Source organism: Venturia canescens, chromosome 4 (genome assembly GCF_019457755.1).
Source record: "Venturia canescens isolate UGA chromosome 4, ASM1945775v1, whole genome shotgun sequence".
Classification (NCBI taxonomy): Eukaryota; Metazoa; Arthropoda; class Insecta; order Hymenoptera; family Ichneumonidae; genus Venturia; species Venturia canescens.
The window spans coordinates 12432399-12456542 of NC_057424.1; the positions used below are offsets into that span (position 1 = coordinate 12432399).

The 24144-nt window shown below is 35.8% G+C and overlaps 2 protein-coding genes across 7 annotated transcripts; one reads left to right on the forward strand and one right to left on the reverse strand.

Annotated features, from left to right (window-relative positions):
• Positions 1–92: 92 nt before the first annotated feature.
• Ubr3 (Ubr3 ubiquitin ligase) lies at positions 93–23488 on the reverse strand. 5 transcript variants are annotated; one of them, XM_043416269.1, is made up of 25 exons: positions 22310–23487; positions 20004–20217; positions 19718–19846; positions 19220–19485; positions 18634–18996; positions 18172–18351; positions 17789–18015; positions 17102–17257; positions 9093–9274; positions 8812–8951; positions 8576–8718; positions 8232–8398; positions 7835–8078; positions 7576–7747; positions 6937–7131; positions 6408–6584; positions 5072–5683; positions 4572–4864; positions 4115–4423; positions 3802–4030; positions 3301–3510; positions 2748–2986; positions 2010–2492; positions 1793–1932; positions 93–1675 (listed from the first exon to the last, which is right to left on the reverse strand). In XM_043416269.1, exons 1-25 carry the CDS (start codon positions 22548–22550, stop codon positions 1558–1560), a joined length of 5829 nt encoding a protein of 1942 aa, XP_043272204.1. In that variant the 5' UTR covers positions 22551–23487; the 3' UTR covers positions 93–1557. The 5 variants fall into 5 exon arrangements, with proteins under 5 accessions (XP_043272204.1, XP_043272202.1, XP_043272201.1 ...); XM_043416267.1 differs by having other exon boundaries at positions 6408–6524; positions 7576–8078; positions 22310–23488; XM_043416266.1 differs by having other exon boundaries at positions 6408–6563; positions 7576–8078; positions 22310–23488.
• orion lies at positions 9725–16817 on the forward strand. 2 transcript variants are annotated; one of them, XM_043416276.1, is made up of 8 exons: positions 9725–10672; positions 13647–13788; positions 14058–14195; positions 14455–14672; positions 14946–15166; positions 15280–15518; positions 15691–15850; positions 16117–16817. In XM_043416276.1, the coding sequence occupies exons 1-8, from the start codon at positions 10088–10090 to the stop codon at positions 16445–16447; spliced, it is 2034 nt and encodes a 677-aa protein (XP_043272211.1). In that variant the 5' UTR covers positions 9725–10087; the 3' UTR covers positions 16448–16817. The 2 variants fall into 2 exon arrangements, with proteins under 2 accessions (XP_043272211.1, XP_043272212.1); XM_043416277.1 differs by lacking the exon at positions 9725–10672 and adding an exon at positions 12002–13061.
• Positions 23489–24144: the final 656 nt, after the last annotated feature.

Genomic DNA, 24144 nt, shown 5'->3' on the forward strand with positions numbered 1-24144 from the left:
ACCATTTGGAAATTAATTTTGGAATATTTTTTATCGAAATAAAAAAAAAAAAAAAAACGGAGCGGCAAATTAAATAATAATGAGCTTTGAAGTAGTAAAAATACAGGACAATTTTTATTCGTTTGCAACATCATTCCAATGAACCGGCAACTGTTAAAGCGTTTGTTCAACGCAATTCATTTCAATTTTATTGATCTTTGTTTTGACAAATTTTCAAAAAATATATAAATTCCAATATTTCTTGCCTCCTTTTATCTATACTGGTTACTACGGGAACCATTGAAGAAAATTCGTAGGGAATCCTTGTACAATTGCATTTTATTCGTCAATTAGACACGGCTTATGATAAATATTGTTAATTATCCACCATTATGTTCGTTCTCTTTTATTTATTTTTTAATATTTTGTTTCCTCATAACCTTTGCAAATTGCGCAATTCTGCCTCAAATAATTGTTCGATCTCATGTAAGAACATTCCTAAGGAAAAATAGTTGATTATCTACCTATATACAGATTGTTACACGAGGCTTCCTAACAATACGGCGTGTGGCATATATATTTTTTTTTTTTACTATTTTCTTTTATCTTTTCTGCTTTTTCTGCTTTTTCAAAACATTGATACATATTTACAGGCAATACCGAACAGAGTGAAGGGGAATTGGGGAAGCGAGGACGAGGAGTAACAGGGAAAAGATTATCTACGCATTAATTGAAAAGAATTCGCTCGTACTCCAATTGTTGTCCTAGATTCCTCTCGATGGTAAAAAAAACAGCTTCGCTCTTCCCCCGCACTTGTTTGTCTTCAAAAATAATCACAGATTCTTCGGCTGATTACTGGTTCATGATTTTTTAATTGCCTCTAGACCATCCAATATTTAAGCGTTGGTGAATATTCCAGGGAGGGTCAAAAGTTTTGACCCTAATGCACCTAAAATTGCCAGGCTCAATTTGTTTTTTCCTTTGTTAGTTACTGGAATAAAAGAGAAAACCGATTTTCTTTTCTCGATTCGTCATGGAGTTTTCCTTTCACATTGCTGTGGGTGCCATTACGGTCAGGATTTTGGAGCGGAAAAACAAACAAATCGTAGTTACGCATTTATGTATATCGAAGAATTTGAATATTATTTATACTATGAAACAATTCAGCCCTTCCTTCAAGTTTATCATCAGCGCGTATTAATACTTTCGATACTTTTCGTTACTCTTCTCACCCCGCCCAGAAAGAAAAATTATTACTATTAATATTAATATTATTATTGTTATTATTATTATCTCGTAATGAATCGTTGAGAATTCGTAATAAATATAATAATAACGTCTATATCCAACTATCGATTCAACAACACTCGAATTTCACTTCCGGCGTAGCTCGTGTTGACTGCTTTTTTGCTTTTCTCTTTCTCTTTTTTTTTGTTTTCAAAATTTTTCTTCCCTCTACTCTCAGATGATGGTTGACAAATTGAAGAAATTGTTCTCCTCTCGATCCTCGTCGCTCTCATCATCGTGACTGTTATATTCGTAGTAACGAATCGAACTTTGTGACAAACTCGTAAAAGGTCACAGAGCGTCGCGATGCCATACCCATGTTTTCTTCGTATGATCAAATCTGTGAGCCAACCATTGTTGTTCTAACATTTGATATCTGTCTTGACTCAAATAAAGGGGTTTGCCACGTCTGTAATCATATTTTTAAATAATTATTAGTAGTTTCGTTCTTCATATAATTTCTTCAGAAGATTTTAACCGTGGGCTTGCCAATTTCACTTTCTATCGAATTCATCAGTTTACGTACTTCAGATCTTTGTCCTCTTCCTCAAAGTCATCAAGATAAAGAGAACCCCACAAACAAGCTCTTCTGCCTCTTATCACGATTATATAAGTAGACGTTACGACCAGATAAATAGCAGTCCCACCTCCGCAATCGATCGAATGCTAAAAATCGAAATATAAAATTATCCTTGGGATCTATTGATCGAGTTTTCAATGAATTTTCATTAACGAAATTTTACCTGCACGGCTTCGCCGATATTCTGTCTTTTGCAACAATTTGTTTTGAGGCAAACGATGGTGCCGCACAAAAGGCATATGCTTATCTCTGGTGGCACAGAGTGACATTTGCGACACTGTCGTTCGTGATAGTAAGTAAATAATTTTTCGTATTCTCTCGGAAGACTAAGCAGCTTTGGAGCTTGCCAAGAAATATGCTGATCCACGATAAAACGTCGGGCCGCGATCACGCTCGTGTTAGAAAACGCAATTAATTGTTCGCACCACAAACGTGGTACCGTAACACTCGTTTCATCGTCCTTCCAATTAAGGGCGACGGCCGCGTTGAAACAGTCCCAATCCATACCCTCTGTAACCAGCTCTAAATAATATACCAAACGGACAAATTCCGTTTGTGGTGTTCTCACTATTGGCAACGGTTGACCGTACAAATGATGACGCAAAAGTCCTGCTACTCTCAAAAAAGGCAAACACAATGATTGGATCTGTGGGGAATAGAAAAAAAAACAAATATTAGGCAAAATCAGAAGGAATTCTGAATTTAATTAGGTTTTTCGGGTTTCAAACAATTTTTTTGCATTCAAAAATCAATTTTTATCAATTTCCTAATTATGGTTTATCGAACTCTTCAATTGCATTGTTATTGAATCATTTCACCGTTAGATTTCTATTAACGCTTTAGAGATTTCATGAGTCTGAAACGTAGGAAATTTTCAAAAAGAAAAAACAAAAATAATTACCTCCACTTCGAGAGAACGAATTGTCGTTCTCGGCACTGTGTCTTCCCAGAAAAACCTGTTCTCGCTCAAGTATTGAAATACCGTAGCGAGAATAGCCTCGGACGACGTTGATCTCTCGTTACTGGATTTTCCTGCAACGAGATTGCTCCTCTCCGCCGGTGTCAGAGTACTGATCACTTGTACAACGACTTGGTAGTACAATAAATTGTATATGACCTTGAGGACACTCGAAAAGTACGCTAAGAAAAAGAATCAAATTAGATTATGGCATAAAATCGACTTAATTTCATTTTTTTTCACATCATACAAGGATTGAAATAGAAAATTCATGAATCTCTAGTCCACTACGAAAAATAACACTATGAGTATTTCGGAGAAATTTTCAATAATTTCACAATTAAAAATGATCAATTTTGAGTAATAACAGAACCCAAATTCGTAACCGGAATTCAAATTTGAATATTAAAAATATTCAAACATTTCTTCCAAATTGTAATAATCTCTAGTACAGTGACATTGAGTATACAAAAATTGGTAAAAAAAAGAAAATTACTTTGGTCGAGATGCAAGGGCAGCAAAAGTATAAATTGTATGAGAAGAGCTGTTGGATCTCTGAGTAATAGTGGAACTTGGCGTTCGTGGGGAGCGACTGCTAGCGGAGCTGCAGGATCCGAAGGCAAACCGGTGAGTTGCTGCCACGTATGATGAACCGGCCAGTTAGTGAGTACGCGGGCGTGCATGGCTAGCACATGTAGGAGAGCGACTAGAAACACACAAAAACAAACCAAGCATTTTTGAGAGCTTGAAATTAACGAGAAATTTGAATTCATCTGTAATCATATTTTGACGAGTTGAAGGTTTTGTTAGGTCTAAATTCAAAATAGAAAAAAGTATAACGTTTTAAGAACGGTGAGTAGTTTATTGCTTAGAGTAAAATTTTAACTCCTTGATCATTGATTCGAGTTCAATTGAACATTTTTTTCTTCAACTTTCAACCAAATATTTGAATTTTTCGATTTCTTAATAATAGTCAAATATTAATCTATGTATTTACCGATGCAATCTCTTTTAGGTGTGAGTGGAACAGTCGTAGCCGAAGGAACGCAAAGCGTTCCACCGCGTTGGACGAGTTCGACCTCGAAATTCGTTCGAGCCACGGAAGTTACAAAAAGAAAAAGGCTTTGGTGACTAGGTGTACAATTTTTCTGCTTATACTTCAAGTACGTGCATCCGGTCATTTCCTCCATGGCTTTGCCCATCGCCACAGATAGATTCGACGAGATCTTGAGAGAAACACAATATTTAAGTTGAATCAACCACATCAATAGACAATTGCTAGGGAAGCTCGAACTAAACGAAAAACTAACCGGATTCCTCTGGATCTCCTTCAGGAAATTATTAAGTTCAGCCAATATTGTTGCTGACGACGCATGCCTCGATCTAACGACCGCAGCACACTCGCCAAGTTGAGGCGACAAGGGCAACACCGAATTTGCTAATTGTCGACACAACGGACACAAATATTCGCCACGATCGACAGCCAAACTCTGTTGCCTTTGTTGACTACGTAACGATTGACGATACGCCTTCAGACAATCGAGGTGTAAATGATGACCGCAAGTTTGAACATGAACTCCTCCTTCCCAACCCAAATTCACCGATAATTGCCAAGAAGGCTAAAAAAAAAATTGAATTTCCAGTTACTGTTGCATAAATTCATTAAATATCTCATGAATACCTTTAAGACTAAAATATTACGTTTTTATCATTTTTTTTTCATTCATCATCATTACGAATAAATGGCGTAAACGCGCATCATCTTACCGTATCGAAATGACGATTCATTTCGTCGATTCTATTGTCAAAATGAGATCCACGCGTATCACCCTTTGGTATTGCCGGATCATCATCCGAAGTTGGTAATTGCAATCTTTCGGATTGTTGTCTCTCGTGTCCAACAACACTGGTTGCTTGTACCAATACGACGAGACCCATTGGCTTTTCCTCTGTACTCGTTGTCGTTTGGTTACATATGACACAATGGTACTCTTTTTTACTTGCCATTTGGGTTGGCGATTCTTCTTGATCCCAGTCCATTCCCGATGCACCTGCCTCATCTAAATAAAAGATGAAATTTAAGGGAGTGAATTGAATGAAAAAATTAATTTCTATAGTAAACTTTCAAATTTAATTGAAGCTTCATTACGATAAAAATCATTAATTAGATGAGGAGTTAATTAGATTTAATTAATTAGATTAGAGTTAATTGGATATTAAATCCGAATAATGGAAGAATATATCATTTCTAAAGTATTAGGACTCACCACTCTCCATAGCTTTTTTCATAAATTGTTTCTGTTTATTTGCAAATTCAGCCATAAGTTTTTGTTGTCTTTCCTTGGCACGTTTGCGTCTTTCCTCTCTTTCGCGGTGTTCCCTCTCACGTTGAGCATCTTCGCACTCTTTCGTTCGTGGCCAAAGTTTGTTACGTGTTTCGACAATATTTTGTTTGCATGTTGGATCGAGATTAGAGATTTTTTTCAATAATTGACCTATGAAAAAAGGACCATCACCGATGCGCGATTCACTCGACGATTGCGACGAGCTCGTGCCCGCTTCGTTCTCCGAAGCACTTGGTTGCTGATCCGGATTGTAACTGTCCGGTATACCCGATAATTGCGAATGTAGTTTCAACAACAGGGATATTATACTCTCTCCTATTTTTGCACCCATCAAGTAAACTGGACCCGACTGCGAATCGCGACATGATAATGGCTGATGACTGTTTGACGTTGACGGCACTATTTCCGTAGTTGTTACACCCGACGCATCCAAACGTGGAAATATTACTTGCAATAAATCTATTTCGTTGTTTACTACGTAACCGGGATTTCGAGGAGGCACCGGTGGCAACGCTGCTTGCTCACCCGACGCATCTGTAACAAATTCATTGAATTTCGATATTAAATTCATCATTTCAATATTTTTTGTTGGACTATTCGTATTAAACGTATTTTTTCTCTGAAAATAACTGATGCACCGATAAATTCATACTAAACGCGAATTATATTTCAAAAATTAATTATTTTAGGAGCCCCATCAGGTTAACTATAAATTAAACTGAAAAATTCACACGTCAAAATGTTTCAGTTTCATTATATTAAAATAAATTTTGACCATAATTGAGGTCATTTTTATACAAAATCTAGCTAAGGAATTTTTCAACAAAATTATCAAATATCTAATAATATCGAAACGCTCCATTTGAAAAAATATTTCACAGCAATATATTTGTTAACTGTCGATTATTAGCGATTGATAACACAAAATTTGTAATTTCAAAACACTGATATGTCAATTATAAAACATGCACAAGCTCTGACCGATATTTTGATGGCTGATATTTAAAGATTTGTAGAAAAATATCATTATTTGACTTATCGTTGAGAAACTAATAAATACACATGAAAACTCGCAAGCTCAAAGGAAAGCGCATAGAACAAATACATGGGAACAAATACGGAAAAGAGGATTTTAAGATTTATCGAGGGATGAGTGTAAAAATATGTTGTAACTAACGATATTTGAATCAAAGTATTCGAGAATCAGAAAAAAATAGTGTATATTGGTATAAGTAGTGAAAAAAAAAGTATTGCATACGATCAAAGTGTGAGCGAATTGCACGAGGCGAGGGAGATTCCGTGGTGAGAGCCATCGATTCCTCGGGTTCGTTCGGTGGTGGCAAGGCTCTTTGTTCCGTGGTCACTGCATCTCCGTCTTCGTCAACATTTTCACGATTATTTCCCTCAGTAGGAACTACAGCCCATTCGTTTAAAGCTGAGAAAAGGCGTGTTTTTTCCCCGTGGGTATAACAAGTGTGAATAATGTGAAAAAAACAGGACAAAAGGCAATTCGTTCACCAAACATTTTTTAATAGTTACTTTGAACGGAGTGACAAAATCCGAGGTTACTTGAACGGAAAGAAAAGTCAAAACAGAATTTAATGGATAGACTCATCATTTTTTTTTTGTTTTTTGTTCATTGATACTCAGAAATATTTATAAATTGGTTTATCGAAAGGGCGTACCAAAATTTGAACAAATTCAAAGTAATGCGGGGTTTATTATTTTTTACTACTTATCAAGGGGCACAAGGGTTTTTGTTAATGTTGTTTGTTGTTTGTTAATACCTTCGTTATTTGGCGGTAGAGCTGGCAAATTAGTGCCAGTCTCCATCGCCGCTGCCATGTTACGACGATCGTTATCAAGAGCATTCGAAAGTTCATATTCCCAGTACTCTGGTGGCTCACCAATTTCTACGTCGAATTCGTCGTTCAACATCAACGAGCCCTCGGTTATGTCACTACCAATTTCCCAGTCCGAGCCTGTGTGAATTCGTTTCCAATTAATACGACATCGAAATATTTTTTTCTGATTAGTTTACCCCCTTAATTACTTTATGTCACTTTGAACACGTTTGAGTCTGTATTAAAAAAAATTATTTTTTTTTTGGAAACCCGTGACAAGGTACAATGCAGGTATATCATGAAACAGCTTTTTAAAATGAAGGAATAGAAATGTTTAAACACGTAATAAGGTACCAGCTACGGGTAGAACAATAAATCGTTATTTATTAAAGAAATGTCTGAACTGAAAATTAGAAAATAAAATGCATCAATGATGGAGGTGTCAAAAAAAAAAAAAAAAAATTGAATGAATGATTATTCATACCAGAAAGATTTAAAATAGAATTGAAATACTGCGGACTATATTTCTGAAAAAATAGTAAACTGATTACATCGCGATAAAGTAGACTGAAGATTTCTTACCATCGGGACTAATTCCATCGGGTGGTGAATCGATGAGACTGGATCGCGGTATGAAGGTTCTGAGATTCTCAACGATGTTGTCGCTTTCGTACCAATTACCAAATTCAGGATCTTTCGGTGGTCCACTCGTAACGTTGCTGCCACCGCTGGTGTACGGACACAGAGGATTAGCCTGGAAATTCCGTTGCAATATTGTTTTAGCCTCACTCCGCGTTCGCCTCGTTGAATTCAATCTGCCCCTGTTTCCGCGAATGCTTACGGATTTCTTCGGTAAATCGGCCGTGACGACCGCCATTTCCAACAAATATATTGTCAGGGCCATTATGTGTTCCGACACGTTGTGATCGTTCACAGCCTTGTACAGGATCGCGAACACCATCGAATGAAATACCCGCGAACGTAGAACCACCCTTGGATCCTCGTAGTCCGAAGACACCGGAGCTGGATGACGGAACGGTGGCCACAGTGTTGAACCGCTCTTCAGATTTCCGGACTGCTTCACACTGCGAAAAGAAAATGTACAATTTATTATCTGCTCATCAGTACAGGTTTATCACCTCTAATTATCTGTAAACTAATCGCAGTTTTTTTAAATGAAAAACATGAATAATTGGTTTCAAGTTCACACATACTTTTTGTCTGCAAAGAAAACTTACTACTCGGTAAAACGATCCATGGAGACTTGATAGTCGCGACGATGAACTGCACGAAGTAGAACATGAAGAGGATCGTATAAGTCGGCCCAAACTCTTGCTTGGGGACCGTACATACCCTGTTGCATTGTTCCACTCGCTTCGAGGTTTGGAGCTCTGTACTGGGCAACCTGCCAAAACGAAGATCATTGGTAAAAATGTTTATTGAGAAAAGCTACTTGCGCCATTATGGAATAAAAATAGTAGACATGAAAACCATGAAAAGAAATGCAAAAATGAATATTCATTATCAAGCATTTTAAACACTCCAAAGAAAACCAACGCAAAATTGTCCACTTTGATTTTACCTCAGCGAGAACAGCCTCAAAATCTCGATTCGGCGTAGTTCCACATCGCTCCGGCATAAGTTCCATTAATTGACTGTGAGTCTTGTCACCCATACACAGAAGAGTCACCATTTCGAGGTAAGACATTTCTGAGTCTGATAACCCTGTGAAAAAGCATTAAATTAAAATAGTTAAAGAAATATGAGTCAATTGAAAAATTCAAAGAATGAAGAAACATGTTTTTCAAATTTACTAACCTAAATTCGTTCGCACGTTTACCAAAGTAGCCAGGAATATTAGACAGCTTTCTAGCATAGGTGTGTCGTGTTCACCTATCAATGAAAGATTGTGACGAGAACGTACGGTTCTTAAGCTCAGCCATTCTTTGACGTGGAATCTGAGTAACGAAAAAACAAAAATTATCATGGTGGTCATTTGATAGTAAAAAAAAGTACAAAAACCAAAGTCAGAATAAACCGATTAGAAATGGAATTTTCTGTATAGCCAGAAATGTTATAAATCATGATGTCAAAATTACTTGTCTATGATTGTGCGTAGAAAAACATCGGGCTTGAGTTGAGTAGCACAGATTTGCAAGAGGTAGAGATCCGCATCAACCATCGAATTGCAGAAATTGCATTGTATGTAAGTCATAGCTTGGCCTTTTATTTGTAATCCATTACGAACCCACAGGCCATTGAGAATCTCGTAAAAAGCAACCTTGAAATAAAAAAATAAATAAATAAGCATCATTCTTCTGTATTTATTAAAGAAAAATCAATCGAAATAAATTTCAACCTTAAAAATTGAAACTGAAAAAACAAAATAAGAATTATTCCACTTTTTGTGAAATCGTTTCAGTGATAATAACATTCGGATAATCTGTCTATTCACTTCAGTATACAGGAGAAGAAATTCTCAGAAGCAGATCGATACTGAAAAATTTGAATTTCCCGGTAAAACGAAAATCCAGCATGGTTCGTCTCCTTGCCACAGCATCGTGAGAGCGCTGCAATCGCAATTGAAAAAAATTTCCAACCCATTCAACCCCACAAGCATTGAAGGACAGAGAGCGAAGATCACATAACGAGAATAACAAGTCCCGAGAGTGCCCGAGAGAGACAACATTACAAAGTAAAACAATTTATGTGTTTCCTAAGCCCTTTCCCCGTACCTCGCTTGACATCGTGGACAGTGTCGTTGCGTTCGGAACGGCAGAGGCTAACGAAAATCAGGTCTCGTTCAATAGCCTTCCGTTCGTGATATAATTATCAAAATTTACTTACAAAATATTTCAATTTCGGTTAATTCGTTAAAGTTTTGAATAATTTTATTAGTTACGTGAACGGGAACGAATAAAAATATTAAAAATACGAAGCGAAAAATGCAGCTTGTTTCTGCGGGCGTCCCCGAGGAAAGAGTGAGAGAGTCAGCGTAACGAGCGTGACAAAGGATTTTCAAAAAAAAAGTCTTCAGGGCGTTTCTAATCGCATAAATTCTCGGAAAGTGATTTTAAAAAATCGGTGAATAAAAATGTTTCGCAACTACGGGATCATCGCTCTTATCTGCTTAACGTTTTTCACCAACAAGGGTGTTCAATCTTTCGACCTTACTTTTGGCGATATAACTGAAGTTTTGCATTTTGCTCGAGAAGCTGTGACGGGCGGTCTCGAAACTTTGGAATGGATCAGAAAGGCCAACCCAGAGGATCACGAATATGATTTTCCATTCATCAAAAAAATGGAACGTCGTCTGATGAATCAAATCTCAATAACAGCCAAAAAAATAGACGTTTATCAGGAAAGAATGGAGCTCAAGCATGATGAGGCTCTGGAAAAAATCCTTAAGAATTTACCCCTGAGCAACAGACTCGACAGAAGTCTTCATGAATTGAAGAACCTTCTGAGCAGAATTGACGACTTGTTCAGCGACTTTCTTGCTTACAATATTTCTGCCAAATACCAGCGATACACCACTGAAGAATTTGCTAAGAACTGCATTTCTAGCGCATCTGGCGCACTCCCAGATTTATTACAAACAATTCATCGACTTCTTGTCCCTGGACAATACGACAATTATGACAACAGTTTACTGGTTTTGTTGGCACAGAGCACTGCGGTAAGAAATTTCATAATGACATTTAGTAATCATTCACTCTGCAAGTTATTTGATTTAGAATTTCAATAACTTTGTTCTACTTGCAACAAAATCAATTCTGACAGTGAACATTCAATTGTCAGTTAAATTTTCAGAGCCTTCATAGTTTTGATATGATAATTTTCTAAGTCGATATAAAAAAATTGACTTCCCATGACTCAGTATAAGATTAACTAGAAAAAATTCAAAAGATTCTTTGTCTTTGATCAATAGTAAAGAATCCATCATTTGAAACAATTTTCCAATGAGTGCTTTAGAAAATGAGCCAACAAATGACTGAGTTTAAATGTAACGTTGAAAATACATTCAATTATGGTTGTTAAAATTCGCGTGTTCACGACTCGTTGAAATTGAGGATCTAAGCTGACGAAGGTGTACAATGAACGTATTGTAATTTGAAGATAAAGGGGAGGAATACGATCACGGGAATCCCCGATATTACAACATCGAAATATGTATCCGTGCTTAGCGGCAGAACTCGGAACCCATAAGAATCGTAAATATTGCTCAATTGTCGATGTACTCGTTTTGTGATAAAGGTAATAAACTTCAATTTAACAGGAGTATTTCTGGATGAATAGGCAACTGAAATATAAAAACGACATCACGCCGGTCGAGTGTAGTTTTTTTTTCACATATTGTCGAATAAATATATTCGACCTTTTCTCCTCTGACCGTGAAAATTTTTGTACTCTCAAGTTTCATCGTCTGTTGTAACCAAGTCGATTTTATCGCGTACACAAAATACAGTTTTGTAAATAATGATATCATCGGCAAAGCGACTGTGAATTTTTGACAACTCCAAAAGATACTTCGATATATTTATCAACTGTAAGAAATGAATGATTAATCAAGCAAGATCGATGATTTGAAAATCATTGTTTAGAGGGAGGGGAGACTGATCAGTTTCTTGGCTCATAAGAAATAGTCATTGGGAGCCCTATTTTTTTTTGCCTGGACAGTACATAACGGTGAAGCCGCCATAAATCGTTGGTTCGTTCACCGAAGTCCAACGAATATCATTGCCTATATCGTGTTTCATACCAATACAGCGACAATGAGTGCGATTCAGCGAAACGTTTATCCAGGGGGGAGGGAAAAGGGGGACTGAGAGGAGAGTAGGAGAAGAGTGCAAGGTATTCATTTATGCGAGAAATGCGTCACAGCTGGTCACAGCAATCGAGAATGGTCCAGCTTTTATTTTTCCCCCCTCCATGCAATGAAAGCTGGAGTGGGAGAAAAAGTGAGAAAAAAAACAGCGATAGAGAAAGAGAGAACGGTAAAAAGTGTAAGAGCCAGCAAAATTCTCGGAGTGTCAGTTGAACGCGTGTGTTAGAGTTCGTCAAAACGTAGAGCTTAAAAAAAGCGTACGAGAATACCAGTTGATTCTCGTTTCTCCTAAATTCACCTTATTTTCTCTTTCTCGCTGACGATCTAAATTTCCGGAAGTTTCACATTTTCTTCAATTTCCGGTTTGTTTTAAGGCTATTGGAATTGCGCATTCGATGTTGTCCTGAATCACTGCAATTCTCAACGGATACACCTCCATTTGTGCGGAACGTTGTGGATTCGGACTTTCGTCAAGGTTTTCTTTCTTTCGTGAGCTTTTCGAGACGTTCTTTTTTTTTTTAAACTCGACCGTGCGACGTATTTGTCACTGTGCAACGGCGATTATGATGTATGAAAAAAATGGTGTCTAATCGATTGCAGTAACGTCAGTTCGTTTCGATAACTCTGGGGAACAAAAGATTTTTCGTTCCCAGTTCGATAATCCGTATGTCACTGAATGATACAATAGAATTCAAATAAATGCGAAATTCTATTTCGTGGCTAAAATTTAGTGTTCAACAACGAAACAATGGCAAATGCTAAGTTTGCTATTTTTTTAATCCTTGCACTCTCCGGTGTGATTTCATTTAAAAAAGATTATTCCGATGTGGATTTACTGAGAGCAGAGCTCAATGAAATTCAAGATTTGTTTAAAAATGCTGGACGAAGCTCCACCGGACCTGGAGAAGGAACTTACACCAGGCTTGTTATGGCATACAAGCATTTCGATGACAGCTTAGAAAAATCTCCAGTTGCCAATGCCAAAAATTATCTCAGTTCTCTCAATTCTCTGTGGCTTTGGGCCGACGTACAAGAAGAAATGAAAAAAGTCGATGGACTATACAAAAACTTTAAACAACGATTGCGTGAAACCGCTGACAAAACCGCCCCTTTTCAACTCGATCAGTGGCTCATTTTTGCAAAAACTGTGCTCAATGATCCCAATTATGCTCTTCCCCCTACTCTGGGCCGTATAACTGATACTATTATTCGGGACAATTTGTTCGAATCTGCTCATCAGGTATATTTTTTTGGCAGAATGTTTTTTAATACTTTGAAAATTTTTTAAATGTCTTTTTATCTGTACTTCAATGAAATGCATAATTATTTTATTCAAAAAATTTTATTTGAAATTTGAAGTCATGCGATAATTTTTGATTATTTTTCATGAGAATAAAAAGTGAGATGGAATGTATTGAAACAGAATTCTACAGTTTTTTTTTCGTATATTCACGTGAAAATTGAAGCAGTTCTTGAAAATTGACATTTTCATAATTGTAATAAATATCAGTAATCGAAATGATCAGAAACTTATTTTGTGGAAAATTCTACGATTCATTTATTCGTGGAATAATTTCAAAAATGATTAAAAGAACAACAGTGAAATGTGGAAGGAAAAAAAACATGTGAAATGATCAAGTACGCAGATTGGATGCATCGAAGGGTCAATTTAGTGCTAATAGTAGGGAGCCAGCGAAGAATTATCTATCCCCGTTGTCTCCCTCATTATTTTTCATTGACGAATTAGTCTCGTTGTTCGCCACCACGATTTTTGATTCAGCATCGATTGCTCAATCGCTTTTTTTCTTCTTTAAACTTTTATCAGGAAGCAACAAGGCAAATTTGCAATGAGAAACAATCGCCTCAACAAATGCTCTACAATTTGTACAATACGATTGTTTTCACGGAAATGAAAGGTTTTGCCATGATGCAATTCTCCTACAATCTTTTACGATTATACAACAACGGTGAGTGTTCTCTTTGTTTACCAAAACAGTTTTTTCTCCAGTAACAAAAATACACTCGACTCTTGTGGTTCAATAAAACTTGAAAAAATATGAAAATGATTTCTTTTTCGAACTAAAATTATTTGCTATTCAAACGAATGTTTTTTCCTTCAGAAATAAAACAAGTTTGAAATCAAATTTGCAGCAAGTAATGGAAAAAAAATGTTTAGAAATCCTGGCCTTTTCATCACTAAAATTGAAAGTGGAATAACATGTAAGTCTTGTTGCAGTAACATTCATCGAAGAGACCGAGAGAACAAAGGAAAAATATCTTGAGAGGATCAGCGAAACATTGACCACAGTCAAAATTGCAATGTCTCATGCACCACGAGAATTGTGGCGATGCGATCCTAGTATTCACATAGAAGGTCAGAGTAAATCACGAGAAAAATAAATAAAAGTGATCCTACACAAATAGCCACAGTTTAACAAAACTGAATTTTAGTAAATTTTAGTAAATGTACATCGAAATTGAGACTTAAGACTACCTGTTGAGGTATAAATACCAACTCATTGATCAATCAAATGAAAAATTCATTCGAATTCAGAAATGTTGACAAATGTAGAGCAGCCACAGAGTTTGAAAATATTTTCACAGTTAACAAAGGATGTTCTCCATTTTTCCAGGCTCAACATACACGGAACTGAAGCAACTGCTGCAGGGTTATATCGTGAACGAGGTGGATTTGAATCCAACATCGACGTGTAAAAATAATTGTGCTACTTACAGTTTAGCATCTGTACACGGTTGTTATGCTAATCAATATTGTGCTCAACAACGTCGCTGCAATGGGAACGTTGTAAATTGTCAGTACATTGATTCAGATATGTGGATTTGTCCATCGGTAAGAAAAAATTCAACTGAACGAATCGAATTTCATTGAATTACGTCACGCTCTATTTTCGGGTAAATTCGAACAAATGGAATGTGTTTATGAAGATTACATTTTCTGCCGGATGTTAATTGTGGTTGTGCGGTTTAAGGCTCTGCCCGAGTGTTATTTTTTTTTTTTGGTTTTCAATGCTTCATGTTGAGAGAATGTGTTACGATCGGATTTTTGTAAAATCCTTCATCACGTTAAGGATATTCGTAAAACAAAAATCAATTTTATCGTCAGGCAAAAGGAAGCGACAGACGATACGATTACATACAGTACGAAAACCGCCTCGTTTATGGAAATAAAGAAACTTGCAAAAAACCGACAACCAAAGTCGACAGTTGGTGGAGATGGCTATTCTGGCACTGCAGTTATTGCATGTGTTTCTGCGACGATCACAATTCAAGTTCCGATCGTTATTTCAGCCTTAGAGAAGTTACTTCGGATGCCACAGAAAATTGGTTCGTTCTTTTTTCACAATATCTCCATTTCAAGAAAATTTTCTTGCAGAACATGATTTCGATCCGGTGTGGTAGAAGAGAGTTGATTAATATTTTTCAATTGATTTTTTCAGGGTCGTAACCGGAATTAAACTGGAAAAAGTGAACAAAATCGTTCACCTCGTTATCCAACAAGGCCAATTGCTAAAACGCGCCGGAATCAACGAAACGACCGTACATTGGAAGAAAATTGATAATTTTACGGTTTTAGATTCGAATGTCGAGAATGGCCGTGACTATTACACGCTCGCTTGGGAACAAAGAGCTATTGATTTGGACGATTTGGTTTCAATGGATAATGAAGTCCTCACTGGTAATTTTTCTACTGCCAATGGGAAACAATGAATTCGTGGAAATTTAAGAAAATCATATTTTACTAAATTAATTGAGAAAAACGAAATTACATTGTTTTCCATGAGTATCAATCGGTTTTAGTTTTTATAGTTAATTCAATTAAAATACCAATTAACATTTTTTTTTCTCAGGAGTACGATTCAGAGTCGTCGGAGTGCATTTGAATTTCGAGATTCGTGTGACACCGTTTAATTTTACAAGTGGCAAGCTTATAAAGCCTCTTGAGAAGAGTAGATGGATGAGCAATGATAATACCGATGTGAAAGATTCCTCGGCTACGGAGAAAGCGAGGTAATGAATACTTCTTCCTCAAAAATTAACGCGAACGAAATTTTAATTACCGGAGTTTCCAAATATTCGAAGTTAAATAATTTGAGGACGGAGCTCGCAGATTTTGAGCCCTAAAATAGTAACGACGATAACACACCATCAAAAAATCGTTGACCTTCGGGCATTTTTCAAATGAATATATTCATATTGAAAGTGATTTTATTCATTATTATTGTTCGGAGTAAAATAGTGGAATGGAAAAAAAATAATTTTAATTATTATTTTAGAACGGAATTGAAATTGGACAAGCCGGGAATTCCGACGATAATTCGTGCTCCTTCATTGCCGGATTCTCGTTCTAATCAATATTTGAACTTTGGACCAACGGATCTTGAGAAGGACGTCGGACAGACGACGATACCTTATTTAGACATACAGCCGGTGATTACGATCCCGCCGTTTCCGCTATCGGGTGCAGGAATTTACCACAAGGGACGTAAAGGTTCCGGTGGTTTTGTTGCACCGCGAATAATAACTTATGATTTCGAGAAACATCTTCAAGCCGATTTGCCACCGTCAGCTACAGTTCACGGAATTAATGACATACCGGTTCTCTAAATACATTCGTAATCTCGATAATAATGATGAAAAAGCTCTCTAATTTCTCTCATCAAATTGGAACAAAGTGAAAGAAATGACAATGAAAATATTCTCAGGAGAAAATTTCGGAGTAGACGCGCTGTGTACATAAAGCGATAATAGTCGAAAATATGAGAATACACGTTAATTGTGTACGTTATGAAAAAGAGAATAGAGGGACAGCGAGAGAACATTATTTCATTAGTTTTAAGCTCGACAAGATTATTTGTCATATTTTGTTCGATTTTTTTTTGCATTTTCTTTTAAGACGCTCTTGATCGATTAATGAATGTATATTCTGTATGCATAAAACGATATATGATAATAAAAAAACTAATTACAATCGAGATTAATAAAACAAGTATTTCATTCGACTTCAGAAGCCCAAACAAGTGATTATGATCCGCAGCTGAATTTTCTTTTGTGATTTTATATCTTTTCTTCAATGGAGTTAATCTGACAATAAAGAATTGTGATAAAAATTTTGAGCAAGTTTCAAAATTTGATTTTAAAAGAACCAAAGTTGTGATCGAAATCGTGATTTTTTTTTCTAGTGGAATTAAAACTAGAGCTTCTGGCATGTTTACATTTTGAGCAGATGATCATAACTATACTTTAGATGTAACAACTCACCTGAACTCGAAGGGGGTGCATCATAAGGAGGTGAAGCATGTCCTTTGGCGGTAATAATTCCTCGAGTGTGACTCCTTGTTGTCGTACAGCTTGACACATAAATACGGCGAAGTATCGGTGAAGCGGTATGTGAAAAGATACGTGAAGGACGTCGCTCTAAAAAACGAAAAATTTTGTGTCTATATCAATGATTTATAAAATCGATTGATAGTCTTCATTTTTTAAATCTGCACTCGATTTCACAACTGTATTAAGAGCTTGCGAATATTTTTTGGTCCATGGTAAAATTTATGCCGACATTATGACGAATAATAATTGAAAAGACTGAAATTTTCCAAACCAGAACTCTGAATCTGAGAGGAAAAATGTGGCATAATTTTACCGAAATTGAAGATACTTTCACTTTCACGTAAAATGTTTTTTATAAAAAGTATTATGTAATTAATGAACATAAGTTATGTATGTCGATATTCAAATACGAAAGAATTGAAAAATTTCCACTTTTATTCATCGTGTTTTTAAACTCGGCTTTGTGAATATCCTACTGAAAATGAGATTATTTTTTCACGGCAGGGCACACTGTCTAATAGATTGAAAAAGTAATAAAATAATTTGAATTTTGAAAGCTTTTCAACCATTTTACAAGTAAAAAAATTCTATGATAAATATTTCGTAACAATAACTCACCACATCAGGGCTCGTAAAGTGTATGGCATCGAGCCAGTCCTGGAGTGCTGTTAAACAGAAATCTAATGCTCTGCGACTTATCCCAGCACTTTCTGGCCCACGGAGATGTGAAACAAGAGCCCACATGGGATAGGCACTAGCTTCCAGTTCTGCGCTGAACGCTGCATAGTAAGTTGTTGGCTCGAATTCAACGTGGTCTCCCATTTCTCTTTGATTCACGTTCATACCTGTGAAAAGAAGGAATATAAAGCAAAATGATGATTATAAAAAAAGAATTTTAACTCGAAAAATGGACAAAAAGAATCTTGAGTCGATTGAAATAGTGTCTCGATCTCTTCAAATTTTATCCTGCAATAATTTGTATACAAAAAAATAATTATTACCTTGAAACATGGAAAGGAATTCGAACCACATCTCGAGAAGTGTATCATCACTGAGAAACCTAACTGCGACTGGTTGATGGGACAGAACATTGTTAAGATCGGATACCAGCGGCCAGTAACAATGTTCCTTCATGACTTGACGTCCGCAGTCAACCACGTGATGAAAATTTTCAGCTGGATCTGCGTTTTAACGAAGAAAGAAAAATTATTGTAGTCATTGAAATAATTTAGAAAATTGTTACTTTTGAAAAGAATTTGAGAGAAAATTGCTGACCATAGAATTTATTCGATACAATCTACCCTAGATCATGAAATTCATTTACAAATGCAAATAACGCAAGTGTAATTTGAAACCGAAAATTTTTGTGATCACTGAATTCGACACTTGATAAAACAATTATTATATCATGATAGTTTTATTCCATAAAATTCTTTTTATTGTGATAATGTATGAACACTTACTGTGTAGAGTATTTTGAATGAGTATCTTGCACATCATGTACTTGAGACTTATGACCATAACGTGAAGTAATTTAAGCTGATCGACCATCTTAATAGCTAGACGCTCGTTGCTGAACAATTGTACACTAACATGTACAACTCGATTACTCAAAGTATCTGGATCGGTTGAGCATTCGAGCATTCTCGCAATTCTACTATAATGAAGGACGAAAGCACGCGTAAGTGCTTCCTTGTAATCCGGATCCGGCATCATATTCAACAAAAGACAAACGAGCTTTTGTGGGAAATCGTACGAGACCGTCCAAAACATCAGTTCTTCGAGAAATGTGTTATGCTCCAAATGGGTTTGCAACGATGGGCAATCTGTAAAAATGAATCATCGATTTTTATCATTTTCATTGTGAAAAGCGTTTATTACATTTTGATTCTCTTTTATCATTTTTCAATTAAATTTCGCCCAATTGAATACAATTTCGAAGCTACTCGAATAAATTTCGATGTCGAAGGATAATTATTAGTTAACAAAAAAATGAAGTTCGTGACGTTTTTATTTACCGAGTGGTCAAATTAATAGCTTTTTTTCTACCTTTATACTCATCAGGCGGTTCAGGGTTAGGTAAAGTTTTTCTAGCCTCCTCGTAAATCTTGTAACTCTCCTGACAATAAGTTTGGTATTCGGATTGTCCAGACGTGCTCGCCTCGTCCATGAGACTTCGATATTTTTGGGGATTCGTAAGTGCTAATGTCATAACGTGTCTCATTAATGCTCCCATGTGATTTAAGTCCAGTAGCATCGTGAGATAGGCGTCCGCACTTTGGATCGCCATTAAATAATTCGGCGTTCGCATTTTACTGCAAAAAAGTATTCAATTAAAGAATCAACTAAATTGATCCAATTAATTTTAACTGAAGCGATTGAACGGATTTTCCTTCATTTTTTCACGCTTTATTTTTCATTTTCTTAAATTCATTTTTTTAAACGCTTTCAGCTTTTTATAGAATACACGAAATCTGATTCAATTTTAAGACGTCTTCAAAGTCATTGATTGAATTTGAGTTACCTATACCAATATGAGTTACCTACCAATTTTCGCGCAAATGTTGAATCAGTCGAAATATTATTCTTGGCATCATTGCTTCAGCCACACACATCAAATCAACCGGTGCCGGTGACTTATTTACAGTAGCATTCGGACCATGTCTATCACAAAATCTATGAAATGGAAATTTCGTTATTATTTACCATTCTTTTATCATTTTTATCTATTATAATTTTTTTTTTTCATTTGCCAAATTGAAAATATAAAATGATAAAATTAAAAAAAAAAACAGATCCAATAGTATTATAACAAAAATGCAATAAACAGTACCCAGTCTCTTTCATGACAGAAGTATCGCCGCAATCACAAGCTCCTCCAGCTTGGCTGAGGAACATGTTGAAGTCATGACGATGATGATTTCCTTTTTTGAAGCATTCCGTGCAGAGAGCCATACAGGGTGAGATGCCGCAAGTACGACAACGATAAGCAACAAAATTCGGTGTCCATACCAATCCACAGGTAGTAGCGTTGTCATAGAGGCGAACTGCAAAAAGAAAAATCATTCAGGACTCTAAAACTCAGTGACTTTCAGAATCAAATTGTTCCTAAAATGAATAAAGTTTGACTCATTTTCAGTTTCTTGAAGAAAAATCCGATTTAAGGGCAATGAGATTGGGAGTGACAGCCTGTTGGGAACGAATCACGATCGTGACAGATTTAAAATTATAATGAAATATTACAAACAAGCCTTACAATGGACGACAATTAATGAACTTAACCTTTAATTTTTTTCTTATCATACATTTCGATATTGAAAATTGATCCATACGATTTCACTGAAACTAATTTTTTTTTAATTCGGGAGAATTGAGCAGTTTTTCCCAATCAGTAAAAACAGATATTGAAGTACCTTTGAACGTAATGTTTGTTCAACGTCAAGTGAAACAATAAATAATCCACTGATTTGTGAACGAATACCAATCCAGAAAAAATTCGAATTCCTTTTCCTTTATATTTTATTTCATTTTTGACAAGCTGTACATAATAGACAAATGAATTTCTATGGACATTTTTTGTTTTTTAACACTAATAAAAAAAATTACTCAGTGTGTTTCTTTGAATGATTCATTACATACTATATATAGTCATACTTAATCTCAAACATGGAACAGAAGAACGTTTATATCTTATCTTGTATCAAAAATACTGTATCAATATTGATTTCTTTCTTGAGCTCCTCATGATATTCTAACGAATCTTTTCTCAGCTCCTCTATAAGTATAAACAAAGATAAGGACGGCGATGAGAAGAATGGAAGAAACTATTATTCATTATTTGTGATATTGAATCCCTTGGAAAATTGAGAATTTGTAACCCTAACTAAGAAAAGATCAAAAAAGGTTTAAAATAAATTGATTTCTTGAAGGATATGTTTCAACTAAACTCACAACTATCTGGCACAATTATAATTATCTACCAGACTAGTTTACAAATGCAGTTTTTATTTCAACTCCACTAATTGACTGATACTCCACCATAACTCCACCATAACTGACAACATTATGTTTCATTACTTTTGTTCTATTTCAATTAGTTAAAAATTTTTGGTAACCTATAAACTTTACTGATAATAATCAGTAAAGTTTATCCTATAAAATCTTATAAGTTCAACTTATAAAATTTTATAGGATGAGTCTATAACGGTTTTCGACAACCTATTCTTTTTATTTGAATTGTACGAGTTACTACACTGAAAAAATATCGGGCTATGACTTTTAAGAACTGTTCTCAAAATCGCACAATAAAATTGGGGAATGAGTCAATAATTCTGGGGATCATGTATAGCAAGAATAAAACATTCGACTTCTGGGTTATCAAATAATCTTGAAGGATAATGCCTATAGCATTTTTATTAGAGATTACAAAGGCATGCAAATTCACATAATTGTAGTTATTTGGAGTCAGCCTAAATGAATATTTCGAACACATGAATTTTGAGCACATGTTTTGTGAAAAATGCATTTTTCAATTCAGTCATAGAACTATCTTGAAAACTACCACATTCTCCCTATTCAAATTTGTAAGCTCATTATACTTGAGACGAAGCAATTGTGAACGTGATGATTTATTCCAAATATATTTTTGTGTGGCAAAGAGCACAATCTCCACTTAAAATCAGTTATCAGTCTAGAAATAGGCCATTTTGGTTTCAATGATATTCTGACTTGTCAATTTTCAGACAACATTCTGTGATTTTTTTTATAGTTTTTATATTTCTTAATCCAAATAATAATTTATTGTCATAACAACAAGATGCTTTTTTCCATTATTTCTACTAGATTTTTTGCATTGCACAGTCATTTGTTAATCTTGTTTTTTGTTCAAGTTTGTATTATAGGTTCAATATCCAGTCAATGTTCCTTGACGAAAGTCCATATTATACTGTAATGTCAATGGAGTTTTGCTTTATTCCTAAGAGTTCTTTTGAAAAATAGTTATGATAAGAGAATACTTATTGAACTCTTTCTTTTTAAAATTTGGCAAAGTATGACATCTAAACCATAAAATCTTGTGCAAGTAGATTTTCATGTTGCAGATTATCTGATATTGGAATTTCTATAATCATGAAGTTTTACCTGTATTAGAGAATTCGTCCGGTGTTCTTCCACCAGCCATGAGCCATTTACACCAATCAATGGTATCCCAATCATCGATAGGTTTGCTGGGTGATAGCAAAATATCGAGAAGTTCATCAAGATGTTGAGGACGTCCGCTGTCAGCGGACGGATTGCTGCATTCTGCATGAATGTATGCAGAGGCTCTTTGTTTGCCCTTGTTCATAAGAACTTGAATGGAACTCCAGAACATCGAAGCCATTTTGGTATGATTTTCACCGAAAATCGATAGAGGATAAAAAACTTGGGAACTTTGTTTTTTTGGTTAAAATTGATAAGAACTCGATGATTCTTGAGATAGGGGTATGATGAAATTTTGGTTTGACCTTGATGGGCAAGAGTTTACATAGAAGGGTTCGATTATACGTGAACCAGGCGATATTACAGCGGTTCCGAGAGTACCCGGTACGTAAAACACGATCAAGTGCTCCATGTCAGTTTAACGACGCGGTTCTACCACTCGTCAAATGACAAATTACGTACGAGGTCATAGCTCGTTTATAATCACCGAATTTACCCTCCACTTGTTACTGTCTCGAAGTGGGAAATGAGTCGAAATTGAGCAGTAAGGCAAAATCAGGAGAAAAAGAAAATATTTTGCGTCAATCAAGGGCGAGACTCTTGTCACGATCGAGAACCGATCGTTTTTCCCCTATTTTCGTTTTCACTTCCAAACGCGTAGCACCACAAACTTCGTACTCAATTTCTTGACAATAGAATTTACTTTCACGCAATAGCATATAATTTTAAGTGATTTTGTCAGTATTACGGATTACAAAAAGCACCCACGTCAACTAACCAACGACCTGGTTCCCCTTGGACACCTTTTCCCCTCCCGCCCCCCACACACTCACATACACACGTCGCGACACCCCGCGTAACTACACGACACACAACGACGAAAAAGGTAAAAAAAAATCTTCACAATCATAAACGATATTCGGTGCGTTCGATTTTTCTCGTTTTTTTTTTCAACTACGAGTTCAGCGAGTGCGAACAAAAATGTCGCGGTATGTTTTTTTTCGCACGGCTTTACCTTACGAATGTCTCGCACTCTCTTTATATAGCAATCATCATCATCCACGGAGATGAGATAGAGAGCTTTTTCCTTCTGCCATCGAGCTGCTGCTGAGGCTACAGTAAAACGAGGCTCGGACGATTCTAAAAAAGTTACCAGAATCACCGTTCTTCGAATCTGTATTTCAAAAAGTTCAAAGTCTGACCACAAGTGTCGCTTCCATCTTTTGTTTTCACTCGGCAGTGAAACGTGAAATTGCGTCTAAATAAACAATTAAAAATTTATACAAATATATTTTTCGTCTACCCTTTTTATCCCTATAGTTAAATTTGTAGTGATCTTTGTAGGAAAATGATTTATGAAAAATTCTCATTGTATTTTTCAGGTTATATTGATCAATTTCGAATATCAGAGTATTACGAATTTTTCGAACTTCAAATTTTTATAGACAAAGGGTCGAAAAGCAAAACAAAATGCCGCTTGGTCATCGGAGTATCTTATTGTTTCGAAACTCGTAATATAAAATTTGAAGGAAAATCTTATACCCTCATCTAATTTTCAAACCTCAAATGCGTTGTTGCACAAGCGTGGAAAATTCAGTCACAGGAATTCAGCTTCAAGGAATCTGGAGTACATTTCGATTGGGAGAAATTTGAAAAAATAGATAGTCGTATTTGTGGAAAAGTTGGTAGGAAATTGAGAAGAAAAATAAACAGGATAATGCAATAACAAATATTCTAGCTGAATTGTACCATTGCAAAATTGTTTAGTAACCTAT